The following is a 17,015-nucleotide window of genomic DNA, read 5'->3' on the forward strand; positions in this document are numbered from 1 at the left end:
TTTGTCATCAGTAATAAGGTGCACAATGTCGGGAGAACTATATCGATTTTTGTTTTAACTAAGTGGACCTGCAAGGCTACAACAACCTTGCAGTAAATGCACACTATTCTCACATGAGTGAGTCATAGCGGATTACGCTATACCTCGAAGCTCCAGCGACTAACGGTTCCACTATATGGGCTCCTCCAGCCTTTTTGTAACGTTGAATTTGTTGTCATTGACGGTCACAATGAGACTATAGAGACTATAGAGGCAGAGGGAGAGAAAGTGCTCCCAGTCAGAGACTGACTACACAATGGTTACTAATGTTGTCTGCAGCCCAGCCTCTGCAGTGGATTCATTTGGGGGAAAGAAAAGGAAAGAGGGAGGGGGGGATTGGTGTTCAGGATGTGGTTATCGTTTTCTGTACAAAAGTCCTTCCAGTGGTAACTAAGCAACAAGCAGCAAATTACATTGTGCTGTGGGGGTGATTGAAATGTGAGTGAGAGAGGATTACATGCAGTGGAAAAAAAGGCAGCTGTTTAGCTGACAGCGCCTATACGCACGCACACACACACACACGCACACACATACACACACGCTGACACACACAGGGGTGTCGCACCAAATTCTGGGTCCTGGGTACAAGGATTCACTGCGGCCGGGCCCCCCCATTTAGACTGGGAACGCGTTATTACGCATTATTTTGTGCTTTAACTATTGAGAAATAGCAGATCTACCGAGTGCCGCGCTGTGAGCTTGTAGATCTGCTATTTTTTTTTTTTTTAATCATGAAAATTTGTGCAAGTCTTTGAATATTTTTGACTCGATTCTATAAATGTCTTTTCGTTTCTATGTCAGTGGTGCTCAAACCTTTTCATGTGAAGGACCCCCAAAATGATATGTATATGGCCACGGACCCCCATCTCAAAATATTTAGTTCCAGGGACTCCCCCAGAAGCAAAATTTGAGTTACAAAAAATGTTCGCTTAAAAAAATACACATTTTCAAATATTTGTACACATTTTCACGATTTTTTCAAAAATAGCAGATCTACAAGCTCACAGCGCGGCACCGCTGCTATTTTTCAATAGCTAAAGTATCCACCTTGGGCCCTAGTAACTCAGTCCCACTCCCCCCCCCCCCCCCCCCCCCCCCCCCCCCTTGTGACACCCCTTGTGACACCCCTGGTGTGTGGCTATGTTTGGTCAACAGGCCAATTTGGTGCATTACACAACGCGGAGGGCCATTTCTGTGTGGATATAAGCGTCCGCCATCCACGTCCATTATATCTAGATCTCCGGTTAAGTGCGGAGAGAGGGATGTTTGGACGGTTGTTCTCGTGTCGAAAAGCTATGCGGGCGGCGGGTTTTAGAATTGGAAACAATCACACTCAAAAAACAGCACTTTCAATCAATGTCCACTCCTCCAGAAAGCATCATTCACAAACAAAAGAATCTCTCCCACCACACACACACACACACAGGGGTGTCACAAGGGGGGCGGGGGGAGTGGGACTGAGTTACTAGGGCCCAAGGTGGAGGGGCCTTCATTATTTTATACTTTAACTATTGAAAAATACCAGATATACAAGCTCACAGCGCGGCCCCGAGTGCCGCGCTGCGAGCTTGTAGATCTGCTATTTTTGAAAAGTCGTGAAAATGTGTGCAAATCTTTGAATATGTATTTTTTAAGCGAACATTTGTAACTCAAATTTTGCTTCTGGGAGGAGTCCCTGGAACTGAATATTTTGAGATGGGGGGGTCCGTGGCCAAATACATATCATTTTGGCGGTCCTTCACATGAAAAAGTTTGAGCATCACTGACATGGAAACATAGGTTTCTTGCACACATTTTCACATTTGTTTTTCTTCAAAAATAGCAGATCTACAAGCTCGCAGCTTGTAGATCTGCTATTTTTCAATAGTTAACATTCGTGGGGGGCTCACAGTGAATCCTTGTACCCAGGGCCCAGAGTTTGGTGTGACGCCCCTGCACACACACACACACACACACACACACACACACACACACACACACACACACACACACACACACACACACACACACACACACACACACACACACTTAAGTAGAATAAATAGCAAAAAACTTGAGGCAATTATGTCTATAGATGTTGATAGATTAAAGAATCTGGCCATGCATTAATGGAATAATGATGGGGGGCGGGGGGGTTGTTGCTGGGGTAGATAATGTTGCAATGTTAAATAAAAGAAGTGCATTCATGGCCTTGTATTTTGGGAAATGGATGCACTCTCTATTGCAGCTGGAAGAATTACGGAAAGACAGCCTCCTCCCCTCCCCTCCTCCCTTCCCTATAATTCTTGCCTTGTGGAGAAAACTGCTTGGACTGCTTGGGGGGGGGGGGGGGGGGGGCGGGGGGCAGCCCCCCCACCCCCCCCTTTCCCCCCTGCCAGCTGTTGGCAAGCCAAGTAGGTATAGGAGGCTCCTCTTCCACATGAATACATTAGCCGGATAACCGCTTCATTTGCACAATCACACGCTATCGTATCCTGTGCTGGAGGATTGAAAAAAAAAAAACAGTGTTTTGGATGGTGGCTTTATCTGCCTCTCTAATGGGGCTGACAGCCACCCCCCCCTCCTTCCCCCCACCCCCTTTCTTTTTTTTTTCTTTTTTCTTTTTCTTTTTTTTTTTTACGGTTTCCTGTTACTCACCATGCTGCCCATATTTGGTATGTCTCGAAATCGGTCCAGGGTTTGAAATTTCTGATTCAGTTCCTGGAACAGCTCCATGTGTCTTTTCCTGGTGTGCATGACTTTCTGCAATGGCAAGGGTTTTTGTCTTGGTATTCAAAGCCAAATAATGCAAATCGATGCATCGTCTTTTCTTTTCGTCTCTCCACCCCCTACAGCTATCCTATTTTCTGTTTGAAAGTGTCTTTGTCGTTTTAGTATACAGTAGGGCATATTTTACTTGTGGGCCAGAAAATCTATGTGAAAAAGAAAACTAGTTTTCTGCATATGTACAAATGCCTACTAAAATAAAGGAAACACTAACACAATAATGACAGACCTCAATTCGCTATAACTTCCTCGGGCATAGTGTGTCTAGACTCTAGAGTGCCTGAATTCAGCATTATGTATTGCATAAGTCAGTCCATTGTTTTATATTATCTATGGTGATGGAAAACAGTGTTTCTGGACTAGCCCTTATAGGCCTGGGGCCAATTCTGATATCTTCACAAATTGGTACCACCCAAGGTGACCATACATTTTTTACATTTTTGACTTCGTACATGTCTCTAGTTTACATTTTGGTATGATAACCCTTCCTGAGACCCAGCTTAATTGATGTTATCAGCCTCTAGAGTCGGTCTCCCATCGACTTTCTATACAGGAGGAAAATACCCAGAAAACATTTTTTTTCTGGGTATTTAAGTAGGATGTGAGGGGTCTAACTAGGGGTTTGTAATGATGCTGAATCCATTGCAAGCATTTGTTTCGCACAAAAAACATTCATGGGGCTACAAATGGCCAGAGAAAAAGATGGTTTAGTGATGAAAAGTGATGAGTCATCACTTTTCATCAGTTTCATCAGTTGTGTGGGGGTTTTCTGGGGCCATTTGTAGCCCCATGAATGTTTTTTTGTCAATGTTATCAGCCGACTCTAGCGGCTGATAACATCAATTAAGCTGGTTCTCAGAAAGGGTTATCATACCAAAATGTAAACTAGAGACATGTAGGAAGTCAAAAATGTAAAAAAAACCTTGGGTGGTACCAATTTGTGAAGATATCAGAATTGGCCCCAGGCCTATTAGTGTAGTGTTGCTCTCAGCCCCGTTCACACTTGCTTGAAATGCTGGCAATGTACTGGTATGTTTAATGTTGCCACCATGTGTGAACGAGAGGCGATTTTGAATGCCGGCATTCGATGATGGATTTTCACACCGGCAATATCACGGTCAAGATCCCAGCATACGTGCGTGAACACATTATACCAGCATTGTCATCATGACAGCGCATCATGGCGGTGCTTTCATAAGATGCCATGAGTTCTATAATGAACAAACTGTTGTTTTATGAGAGGTTTCATAAATACAATGTTGGTGTGTTATCATTCGCACCTGCTTTGAAATGTACTGTTATATTTAGTTTTGCTGTCATGTAATGAACTTGCACTGATTTTGCATGCCAGCATTCAATGGTGATTTTGGCACTGTGTGGCAATATCATGTCACGCTGCCTTAGTAAAAACGCCTGCATTGTTATCGTGACGTGTGTGGGACTGTGAACCCAGAACACACCCAAGGTGACTCGTCCTAGCCTGGTTAATAAACCAGACTGCACAACACCACCCCCTGTTGGTAGTGGAAAACGAAGTGTGTGATAGAGTCTGACGCTTGCAGTCAGGCTAGACTCGTCCTACACTACAGCTGCCGCGTCGCTTCATTCAACACGTTTCCTTTATTTTGTCCATTTGTATCACATGTGCAGAAAAGCCTGATAACAAAACCTTGAATGCAAAAGGTGCTGCTCAAGACCTGCAGAAAGGCGGATCGGTTACGTGTCTATTTCCTCGTGGTTACGTGTCTATTTCCTCGGGTTGCAAGCCAATATAAGTGTTGTTTTAAAACACTGGTAAGAAATCGGATGTGAAATGTGCAAATGACTTTTTAAAAAAAGCATTCATTGTGTAAATCAACATATAGCCACGGTGGGGGATGTGTAGGAGATGGAGAGGAAGAAAACAAAACATGGATGTGAGAAGAACTGCTGCCTTGTTTGTCAGTTGATAAGCCTTGCTTTTGTACCTTGGACTACACAGCACAATCGTAAATTTACGGTTAAGATGATGGAACTCCAATAAGCTTAAGTGCCACAAAAGTAGTGGTAAATCAAATGGCAAACACAAACGCAACGGAACGTCACTCGACAGCGGGGAAAAAAAGCTAGAGATGCATGAACGTGACGAGACCAAAAAGTTAACTTACTTCAAAGTCCAGGTCAGAGTACCGCGACTTTCTTCTCTGTAGAAAAGGAGAAGGAAAGAAAAAGAATCATGGGATCATACTTTGAGTAATCAGTATGGTACAGTGAATAAATAATAAATACAAAATGTTAATACTGTATGACCCAATTGACCACTTTTAACGTCCCTATTTTGCCCATAATCCTCATTCATCAGACATCATTATAGATGAAAATGTCAAGAATGGGTCCAAAATGGGGGCACGGTGGCTCAGTCGCTGGCGCTGTCGCTTTCACACAGCTAGAAGGTCCTGGGTTTGATTCCCGCCGGGGACGCTGTGGGCGCTGGGGGCGTGTTCTCTCCTCCAGGTCATCAGTGCCCATACCCTAGAGGTGGGGTTGGATAATGGTTGCAAGGACCAGGTCATCAGCGCCCACACCCTAGAGGTGGGGTTGGATAATGGTTGCAAGGAATTGCAGTTGCAAGGATTTGCAAGGAGTTGCAAAGAGCCGCATTGGTCACTGAGCATTTTGCAGTGTAGATCTTGTGTCCCAGAGGTTTAAAGAAAATACTATCAACTAGTCCTATGCACTGAATGTAGGACTCCACCTAAACTCTTAGCACTACAGTAAAATCAATGACCATACATGAAGCTAGTTAGCATTTGTTTTTTTTTTAGGTTTCTTTAGAACTTTGATTATATTGTGTTTCTCTAGATGGATATCCATTTACATTGTTATATTGCTGTTAATGTACTGACCTATTATCTTGTTTATTATTGTGATGTTGTATCTGCTTATTGTAAGTCGCTTTGGATTAAAACCGTCTGCTAAATGCTTAAACTGTAAACTGTAGGAGTCCCAGAAGTAATGTTGGAGAACGCAGACAGGTGCCCGCTGGGCAGAACAGTCACCATCCATGTCCAGTTGTGCAAAACCCTTTGTATCCGTCTGTCTGGCTGGCACTCTTTTATGTCCATTTATGGTGTTCCGTTTTCCAGGCCAGTCTGTGATGTCAGTTGGGCTTTGTTACCATGGTGGTGACACTGTTTAGTATCGGTGGTGTCAGCATGCAGACAGACGGTCAGATGGGTAGACATTGGGTAAATGAATAGTTATATTAGATAGATTGTGGGTCCATGAGCTAAAACGTCAAACTGTGGGCCCTTGCAAGTGAAAAGGGTTGATCAGATCATCGCTGACTGTCTGCAGCCTTACCTCCAAGGAGCTCATCCATATGGTATCCATGAGCATGGTATGGCCCGTCTTTCTATCTATTTATATCCTGTACAGTAGGGCATTCTCCAAATATTCGAATATCAAAGTCACTATTCGACGTTGTTCACCGAAGTCGAATATTCGCTTTTTTTCTTTTTTTTTTTTTGTCAATGCCCCTGGTGGATGAATTTGTTAACACTCTATACCAGGGGTTCTCAAACCTTTTTAGGCCGTGACCCCCAAAATAAACATATTTGAACTGGGGACCCCCACCCTGACAAGCACTTGGAATTGTAGGTATTACATTTAATGTGACTCGTTTCCGCAGATAAATATTGTGAAAATAGCAGATCTACATCATGCTCACAACGCCTCGCAACGCGAGGCGTTGTGAGCATGTAGATCGGCTATTTTCACAATGTTCGCGTCCTTGCTTACTTAATATTTGACAGTTTGGCCGGTCCTGTCGAATATTCGACTATTCGAATACTTTGAGGTCGAATAATTAGAATACTAAAAATCACTATTCGTGAATGCCCTAGTGTACAGTATGTATCTATCTAGCCGTACCTCTAGCTCATGGATATGGTATCTTTCTATCTATCTATATACAGTACTGTACAGTATGTATCTATCTAGTCTTACTTCTAAGGAGCTCATGGATATGGTATCTTTCTATCTATTCATATACTGTACAGTACAGTATGTATCTATCTAGCCGTACCTCTAAGGAGCTCATGGATATGGTATCTTTCTATCTATTCATATACTGTATGTACAGTATGTATCTATCTAGCCTTACCTCTAAGGAGCTCATGGATATGGTATCTTTCTATCTATTTATATCCTGTACAGTATGTATCTTTCTACCACTTTTTCTAGTCACATGTTCAAATACTGGATTCTGATTGGCTAAATTCCGGAGGTTATGGCAGAACAACCGCCACAGTTGTGTGAGGACGAGATCAATGCGCCTCAGTGTACATCCGGGGACTTCAGGAGGTAGTCGGAACACCTTTCCCCCAACCAACATATGACGGTCGTAGCGGTCCTATGTTTACTAACGTGCGTACGACGTCGCCGATTTATTTGGATCCAATGCAATCCGCCAACTTTAAAGCCCCTTTTCTCTGAACCTATGCCTTTCTGGAAGCGAACAGCCTCTATTTACGGCCTGAACGGTCCTTCTAACTGACGTTAGCTTAGCTGTATGCTAGACATCTTTCTCTGCATGGAGTTGGCGTCATCTGGTGGTGAGTAGAAGATGTTGTTTGTGGAACTATTTGCTGTCGTCGCGGAAGTTTTATAGGCAATAATGATTGTAACTTAATATCCTTGCAAGTTACAACTATGTGTTTTCTTTCATGTATACGGAAAAAAGTGGTAGAAAAGCTATTTACCACTCGGGGTCGGACATTATGCTCTGATAATGTCCTGTGTGAGGGTGTTATCGCCTCGTCCGATCACCCCCTCACACAGGACATTATCAGAGCATAATGTCCTCTCACTCGGGGTAAATTGCTTACATCTAGCCTTAGCTCTAAGGAGCTCATGGATATGGTATCTTTATATATATTTATATACTGTATGTACAGTATGTATCTATCTAGCCTTACCTCCAAGGAGCTCATGATATGGTATCTTTATATATATTTATATACTGTATGTACAGTACAGTATGTATCTATCTAGCCGTACCTCCAAGGAGCTCATGGATATGGTGGAGCCCGTCTCGCTCCGGGAGAGCCCCGTGCCCTCCTCCATCTCCGCCAGGAAGTTCTTGACGGCCGTGCGGGGCTCGAAGGGCAGCGTGGTCTGGCCCAGGTGCTCCCCGGGGGCGCCGCCCCCGTACTGCTGCTCCATGCCACCCATGTGGTGGTCCGCCATGCCCCCATGGGGGCCCAGGCCCCCCATGCCCCCCTGGGGACCCAGGCTGTAGTCGGGGCTCAGCTTGTAGTGCATGAGCCTCTCGTGGTGCGCCAGCGTGTTGCCGCCGCCGTCGTCCTTCAGCAGCGTGGGCACGCTGCCCCCCATGCCCACCCCCGGCAGCCCCCCCGCCCCCACTGCCCCCGCCACCCCCACGGAGGCCCTGGGCATCACGATGTAGTCCGTCTCCATCATCTGGCCCTGCTGGCCCCCCAGGTGGCCCTCCATGTTGTGGTGCCCGCCCATGTCTGAGGGGGGGGGGGGGGGGAAACGAAACAACATTTTAGCTGTGGTACAAATGATTGAGTTTAGTGATTTGAATTGTTTGTTTGCTTTTTGAACATCAAACATTGGGACGTACTGGAAAAACATATATACTGTATGTACAGTATCTGTTTGGGTTTATACTGTATGTATCTGTTTGGGTTTTAGGCGTTGTGAACACAAAATCATTTATAGAGCACCTTTCATACAGCGAGGCAATTCAAAGTGCTTTACAGAATAAAAACAAATACATTCATAGCGCAACAATGCACTTTAAAAATGTCATCAAAAATATATTACACACAATTAACATAAGAAAAGAGAGGAGTAAGCATTAGCAATGTTAAATAAATAGGTTTTTAGACTTAAAAACAGCTATGGTTGGGGATTGTCTGATGTAACAGTGAATATTGTTCCGGGTGTGTGGTGCATGGTGGTGAAAGGCTGCTTCACCATGTTTTGTTCCAACTGTGTGAACAATTAGCTACTAGCTAGCCATGCAGCCCCAGATGACCCAAGTGTAGTGGGTTCGTATGGCTTCAACATGTCTAGGATGTAGCATGGGCCCAGAGCCATTTATAGACAAAGTTAACAACATTTTAAAATTCTCTGTGAAACTGGTAGCCCATGTAAGGATTTTAAGACTGGTGTAATATGGTCATATTTTCTAGTATTGTTCAGGACTCTAGCAGCAGCATTCTGAATCAGTTGGAGTTGAATCAAAGATTAGATCACCTTGAACGATTGCGATGGGGGGGAGTACAGTACGTCAGGGGTTTTCAAAGTGGGTGACGGGGCACCCTGGGGTGCCGCGACGGCAGTCCAGGGGTGCCGCGAGATCATTTGAGAATATTTGGGATTTATTTGGACACTTGAAAAAATATTTAGTATCATTTTAAACTTGAAGTACGAAGTTATTTTCAGTCAGTTCTAACCAAAATGGCTATTATCTCAACGCTTTCCTCGCAACATAATCACTAAAATATCGTCACTGTCGGGCAGAAACCTTGTATCTCCAAGTATCAAATGTGTCTTTTGGTAAAGCAAAGCCCTGCTTCATCAATCATACAAGACTGGTGCACAAAACTAGTGAAAACAGCCGATCTACAAGCATCGCGAGGCGTTGTGTGCTTGTAGATCTGCTGTTTTCACTAGTTTAGTACATTTTATAGATGATGAATACAAAACGAACGGTTTTGGACATACAAGGTTTCCACCTGACGACGATGATATGCTATAAATATAAGGTGCTGGGAGTGGAAATTATAATGTAGGGGTGCCTCGGATTAAAAAAAATATTTATGGGGTGCCCTGAGACAAAAAGGTTTGGGAACCCCTGCAGTACGTAATGACGACGCCATGCAGGGCAGTGTTGTTTATGACAGCAAATTTAGATTTAGTTTTAGTCATAGTCTTTTGAATAAAATGTAATTTAGTTTTAGTCATAATTTAGTCACCTGAAAAGTATTAGTTGTAGTCTAATTTTAGTCGATTAAATATCATACGATTTTTAGCGACTAAATCTACAGTTGATTTAGTCAACTAAAATGCCTTTTGGCAGGCCTTGATGGCATCGTAATGGCTGACTTTTACACTTGGTTGTGTGCTGAAAATAGCAGATCTACAAGCTCACAACGCGTCGCAGCGCGACGCGTTGTGAGCTTGTAGATCTGCTATTTTCAGCACGCAACACCTGAAGAGCAACCAAACATAAAATGACTCTTCTCCAGTAGTCCTTCCCTAACGTTTTAGTCTAGTTTTTATTTTGTTGACGAAATTGTCAATATATTTAGTCTTAGTTTTAGTCATCACAGCTTAGTTTTAATTTCGTTTTTATTAAAGTTTTCGTCAGTGAAAAAAACGCAGTCGTTTTTCGTCATAGTTTTTAGTCAACGAAAAATCAACACTGATGCCGGCGGGGCCTTCTTACCCATGTCCTGGTCGCTCTGCCGCAGGGCGTCGTCCGTGCACAGGTAGACGGTGCGGCGCATGTCGGCGTTGGGGTCGGCCATGCACTGCTCCTGCATCTCGGCCACGCCCATGGGCATGTGCAGCGCGCCAGGCTGCTGGATGATCACCTTGGAGATGATGTTCCCCGGCAGCGTGGAGTAGTTGAGGCCCTCGTTGAGGCCCTTCTCGTCCTCCTCGTCGTTCAGGGAGATGCGGGAGAGCGTGCCGGTGATGGTGGCCGCGCGGCACGAGCCCATGTCTTTGTGGAGAGCTAGCGTGCGGAGGGCAGGGAAAACACACGGGGAACAAACATTACAGCAGGGGTCTTAGGCTGAATTCACACTGTAGAGCAGGGTTCCCCAATTAGTTTCCCCCAAGGGCCGAATCATGTCTAGGGTACCAAGCCGAGGGCCACAACATTGAATCATGTCTAGGGTGCCAAGCCGAGGGCCACAACATTGCAGGGGGCGACGGTGGCGTTCCCGCTACTCCAGCGACAGTTTTCGTCGTTGTCGGGTGAAAATCTTGTATGTCCAAAACCGTTCTTTTTGAATTTACCATTTAAAAAATGATTTAAACTAGTGATAACAGCCGATCTACAAGCACACAACGCCTCGCGGCGTTGTGTGCTTGTAGATCGGCTGTTTTCACTACTTTTGATGCGACGGCATTGTATGATTTGCGAAGGGAACTTACAAATTTGGAGATACAAGATTTCCACCCGACAACGACGATATACTAGTGTTGTTGCTGCTCTTATACCACCATTATTCCTGGGGTTGGTGGGGGCCAGACAGTAGCCCCCCCCCGCGGGCTGCCTATTGGGGAACCCTGCTGTAGAGTGATATGCCCTCTCCTTCTCCTTGGGGGGATGAGGGGGGGGGGGGGGGGAGTGGTCCAATTCATTCCCTATGGAAGCCTCATGGTGTCATGCCTCTTGCAAGCCTCTTGGAGGGGAGGGCGTCGTGGATTTAAGCCGCTCTGCTCTTCTTTTACCTCTACAAACCTCTAATGTTCCACTCAGAATATATAGGGATGCTAGGGTTCAAATAGTTAACGTAAAAAAACATGATCCTATCACACAAAGATTTGGCAGCCCCCCTGTAGTAACTCTGAGGACTCCCTAGGGGTCCCGACCCCCATGTTAAAGACCCCTGCATTACAGAGATATACTGAACTTCATCAACTCGAGGATGCAGTCGTTCTAAAAAAACTAAAAAAATAAATAAATAGGTAATAGGGACTTTAAGCAACCACGGTTTTCAGGATGGCTCCGTTAGGCGGAAGTACGGCTACTATGACGCAATCGCCGTAGCAGTCAAAATCGTTAAGCAAACAGCCGTCGGCAACGGGTTCTCACTAGGGCTTAGTCGACTAGTCGACTAGTATAACCACTAGTCGATCTTGTAAGTACTAGTCGAAAAGTCGATAAGAAAAACAAAAATTACGTGCACACGTGGGTTTGTGTGAGTATACGTTGTCATGGTAACTTGAATGCTGTGAAAAGCCATGCCACAGCGCTCTTTATAATGACATAATATGTTAACGACTAGTCGACTAGTCGACTAGCAGTGGCTTCAACTAGTCGATCTGTAAAAAATACTAGATGTGAAAGCCCTAGTTCCCACCCCTTTTACTGAAGTCTTTGGTTTGCCATGACGACGCATCTATGTAGCAGACGTTGTAGACGCTACGTGGAAAGGGAGCTTCTACCGTAGTAGGAAGTGCTGCGACGGCAAGCAGGTTTATTTATCGAGCACATGTCCGCTTACCGTAGCGGACTGCCGTAGCCATCGTTGCTTAAAGTCCCTAATATGTATTTGGCTGCGGACCCCCATCTGAAAATGAGTTGTGCCAGGGACCCCCCCATACAAGATTTGTTGTTAAAATGTTTCAAAAGCATTCCAAATTTGTCAAATTCTTTTCAAGATTTCTTGGAAATCTACAAGATCACACCGCAATATTTTCAAATAGGCCTACGGTTAAAGTGGTTTTGATGCTATATGAACTAATTTAGCTGGGGACCCCCAGGAACCTCAACGACCCCTATAGGGGTCCCTGGACCACACTCTGAGAACCACTGTACTAAGATTTCCTTGCATAGCGAGGGTACTGTGTCTGAGCTGTAACACTACGTGGACACATAGAGTGAGATAAGCTGAGTCAATATGATCCCGGTTTGAATAGACATTTTCTCAAATTGGATTTTTACTGTATATTTTTTAAGCATATCTGCAGTGGGAGAACAAGTGATGAATATGCAATGAATATTTAAATGACACCTGGATGGTGCATAGTACTACTGTAATACAATATAACGTCCTATTTTTTTCATGCGAAAATAGGTGATCTACAAGCATCGCAATGTGTTGCAAGCTTTTAGATCTGACTGCTTTTGAATGTTCTAAAATGTTTGCCACTAATGAAACGCCTAAAATGGGGTCACTGGGTTGAAAGTGCTTAAGAGTAACCCATTTGTTGGCAGAGAGATTTGGTGTAGACAGAGAGAACAAAAGCGTTGGGCCGAAGTGGGTAAATATAGAGCATAGCAGCGGGCCTGGTTTTACTGGGGCCAACAACAAGATCTCCCATTGATTTTCCCCACAGACTTTTACAAAAAATATTGATAACAATTATTTTAACCCTAGAAACAAGCCATCCAGGAGGTCAGTGAATCATGACCATGAAACCTTTGATTCTGTGAAAAAAAATCTATTCTACCACTTTTTGTGGTCACATGTTCAGATACTGGATTCTGATTGGCTTAAAACAGTGGTAAATCAGTCAACAACCTTGAGTTGGCTCATGGACCCCGCCCACTGTTTCTGAAACAATTAATGATTGTAACTGAATAACCTTGCAAGTTACAACTGTGTTTTCTTTCATTTATATGGTAGAAGTGGTAGAAAAGCAATTTACCATTCGAGGGTCGTGGGTTTTTTTTGCACTCGGCTTCGCCTCGTGCCACAACCCTGAAACAGTGGTACATCAGCCAACAACCCACTCCCTCGCATGGTAAATGGCTTACTTTTTTTTCACAGGATCAAAGGTTTTATGGTCATGATTCACTGACATCCTGGATGGCTTGGTTCTAAGTAGGTCGGGAGTGGCTTATTGTCGGTATCAGCCGGTAACACGCAGGAGCCGTTACAATGCTCTAGACCCCTGGGAGATGGACTGCTGAGGTGGAGCGCCACACCTACCATCAGCTCCCAGTACTTGCCGCACGACTTGCCAAGCCGTGCTACTCATACGCTGAGTTGGCGGTGCCCGGAATCAAACCCATGACCTTGCGGTACAAAGGCGAGAGCTCTACCGACTGAGCTACCCGGGCACCTAGGTTTAAAATAATTGTTAAAAATATTTTAAAACGGGAGATAAATGAACGGGAGATTTTCTTTTTGTTGGCAACAGTAAACCACGCCCACTGCTATGCTCTATAAATGCAGAAAATCTGCACTTGGGAGTAATTTTCACTCATGAGAACCTCGTATGGTATCGGTGTCCTTTGTGTTAAGGGTCACCTTGTAGAAGAAAACAAGGACACAAACCGCCTCTCTGATGATCAGAAAAAAGAACCAAAAACAACAACAGCCTCAAACCTCCACTGACTGTTTGTTTGGAGGGTGTTTTCATCACTGCGTTTTTCCTTGAACCCAGGAGGGAACCATTTACACAACGCCTCACAAAGACTACAAGGAGGAAAAAAAGCCAGATAAAAATCTAAGTACTGTTTTTGTTTCCACTTAATTTGCTGCATGTTACAGTAAGCCTGGAGGACCCAGGAGAGGAGCGATGCGTGTCCAGGGGGAAAGAGATGCGCAATTTATAGTTTCTAACTAAAAATACATAACATTATACTGTACTGTACATTATACTGTACTGTACGGAAGCCACTGTTTCCCAAACAGTGGGACCGGTTCACATCTTTGGGTCGCGGACCAATTTTTATGGGTCACGAGTAAATATCCATATTTTATTTATATATACAGTATATCGTCGTTGTCGGGTGTAAACCTTGTATGTCCAAAACCGTTCGTTTTGCATTTATCATTTTAAAAATGATTGTGTGCTTGTAGATCGGCTGTTTTCATTACTTTTGTGTGACAGCCTTGTCTGAAGAAGCAGGGCTTTACTTTGCAAAAGAACGTACAAATTTGAAACTTGGAGATAACGAGGTAGCACGAGGTACGAGGTGTGCACGAGGTAGCACACAACGCCTCGCACCGCGAGGCGTTGTGTGCTTGTAGATCTGCTGTTCTAACTACTTTTGTGCGACGGTCTTGTGCGATGAAGCAAGGCTTTACTTCGCGGAAAAACATACAAATTTGAAACTTGGGAGATACGAGGTTTTGGCCCGACAGTGACGATAATAGTGTATAGTGTAGTATTACATTTTTAAGCAGCCAGTTCCAACTCTATGCCCACAAATGAAAGCATTGGTTTGACAGTATAATGATAGAAATTCTCTAATGCCAATCTGTTCTCTAATCGTTCTTTCCCGTTCTAACTGCAGACAACAGCTACAGTACACAGCATGAGATCCATCCATCCTTTACAGCAGGGGTTTTCAAAGTGGGTGACGGGGCACCCTGGGGTGCCGCGACGGCAGTTCAGGGGTGCCGCGAGATCATTTGATAATATTTGGAATTTATTTGGACACTTGAAAAAATATTTAGTATCATTTTAAACTTGAAGTACAAAGTTATTTTCAGTCAGTTATAACCAAAATGGCTATTATCTCAACGTTTTCCTCGCAACGTAATCACTAAAATATCGTCACTGTCAGGCAGAAACCTCTGTCGCACAAAACTAGTAAAAACAGCCGATCTACAAGCACACAACGCCTCGCGATGTGAGGTGTTGTGTGCTTGTAGATCTGCTGTTTTCACTAGTTTAGTACATTTTATAGATGATAAATACAAAACGAACGGTTTTGGACATACAAGGTTTCCACCCGACAACAACGATATGCTACTATAAATATAAGGTGCTGGGAGTGAAAATTATAATGTAGGGGTGCCTCGGATTAAAAAGAGATTCATGGGGTGCCCTGAGACTAAAAAGTTTGGGAACCCCTGCTTTACAGCACATCTCCATCCAGGGCTCTAAGAGGCAGCTCAGTGCCAAAGTGCATTGTGGTCAGACTGGCTTCTCTCTCCTCTCTTAACAAGTGGTCTTTTACAAAGGTCTGAATAATGGTCATCTGGGGTCCTGGAAGCATTTAGAGGGCCCTCTTCAGTGGTTTGGGAGAGCTGAAGCACTGGTGGAAAGCAACTAAATACTGTACTTAAAGTGCAAGGACACTCTGGGTTGTGTCCTTCACCTTGCCATGATGTAACTCTATAAGGTGGATGACAAATCAAATATAGTTTGCTCCGTTGATTAATAATGGATCATTAAAAAAACTGTGAGTCCCACGCTGTGATCTGCTATTTTTGTGCCGTGCTACAAGCTTGTAGATCTGCTATTTAAAATAAATCGTGAAAAGGTGTGCACATCTTTGAATGTATATAAGTAGACATTTGTAATGCAAATCCTTATTTCTCTTGGTCCCTGGAACAAAAATATTTTCAGATGGGGGTCCGCGGTCAAATCCATACTATAACTAGAAATACTGTTCCTTCGAAACAGTGTGGGCTCGGTTCCAACCCAACAAATAGGATACTTTAAGGTACTGTAAGGTACAGTACCTTACAGTATTGTACTGTACCTTACTATACTGTACTGCACCTTACTGTACTGTACTGTACTGTACTGTACTGTAACTTACTGTACTTTACTGTACTCTACTGTACTGTACTTTACTGTATTCTACTGTACTTTACTGTATTCTACTGTAACTTACTGTACTTTACTGTACTCTACTGTACCTTACTGTACTGTACTCTACTGTACCTTACTGTACTGTACTGTACCTTACTGTACTATACTATACTGTACTCTACTGTACCGTACTGTACCTTACTGTACTGTACTCTACTGTACCTTACTATACTGTACTTTACTGTACTCTACTGTACTTTACTGTACTCCACTGTACCTTACTGTACTTTATTCTACTTTACTGTACTTTATTGTACTTTACTGTACTCTACTGTACCTTACTGTACTGTATTGTACTTTACTGTACCTTACTGTACTGTACTCTACTGTACCTTTCTGTACTGTACCTTTCTGTACCTTACTGTACTTTACTGTACTCTACTGAACCTTACTGTACTTTTACTGTACTCTACTGAACCTTACTGTACTGTACATATTATATGTGTTCTAGATCTACATTTTTGATTCTGTGTTTGGGAACCAGCAACTGTCAAATGGACTCCAACTGTAGTGGAGTATATTGAGTGCATATACTGTAGGCTAACAATCCCAGATCACATATGTCCTCCACTATGTCTATAACCAAGGCGTTCTTCTATGTGGCCACTCCAGACTGAGGAGTGGAGCATGGCTTTTATTGTGTTTGTGGATCTGACTTGGAAATGCATTGGTTTTGATATCTCCCTGACAACCAACAACAACCACTAATATGGCTGACTGTCCCTGCGGGCTCTAGGATATATGGCTATGGGATTTACATCCCATCGCCCGGACTTGATTCTTGATCACAGCTGTGTAATCAGTAGAGTGGAGAGGGACATTTATTTATAGTTTTAACTATAACTATAGTTTTATACATCACACAGCTTAGACATTTGGATCAAATCAGAGAGCAGACCTGT

General features: G+C 43.7%; 2 protein-coding genes across 2 annotated transcripts in view; one reads left to right on the top strand and one right to left on the bottom strand.

Annotated features, from left to right (window-relative positions):
* lmbrd1 (LMBR1 domain containing 1) overlaps window positions 1-17,015 on the top strand; it is a 438,470-nt gene that overhangs the window by 214,671 nt on the left and 206,784 nt on the right. The gene's annotated exons all lie outside the window — the stretch shown is intronic.
* Window positions 1-17,015, bottom strand: part of adgrb3 (adhesion G protein-coupled receptor B3) — a gene marked incomplete at both ends in the record, with an annotated part of 382,932 nt that overhangs the window by 1,196 nt on the left and 364,721 nt on the right. Inside the window, 4 exons of the mRNA XM_080740073.1 lie at window positions 2,677-2,781; window positions 4,953-4,988; window positions 7,846-8,265; window positions 10,245-10,558. Of these exons, the coding sequence (XP_080596199.1) occupies window positions 2,677-2,781; window positions 4,953-4,988; window positions 7,846-8,265; window positions 10,245-10,558 (875 nt within the window). The remainder of the gene's footprint in view (window positions 1-2,676; window positions 2,782-4,952; window positions 4,989-7,845; window positions 8,266-10,244; window positions 10,559-17,015) is intronic.

Source organism: Nannobrachium achirus (genome assembly GCF_963921795.1).
Source record: "Nannobrachium achirus genome assembly, chromosome: 13".
NCBI lineage: Eukaryota > Metazoa > Chordata > Actinopteri > Myctophiformes > Myctophidae > Nannobrachium > Nannobrachium achirus.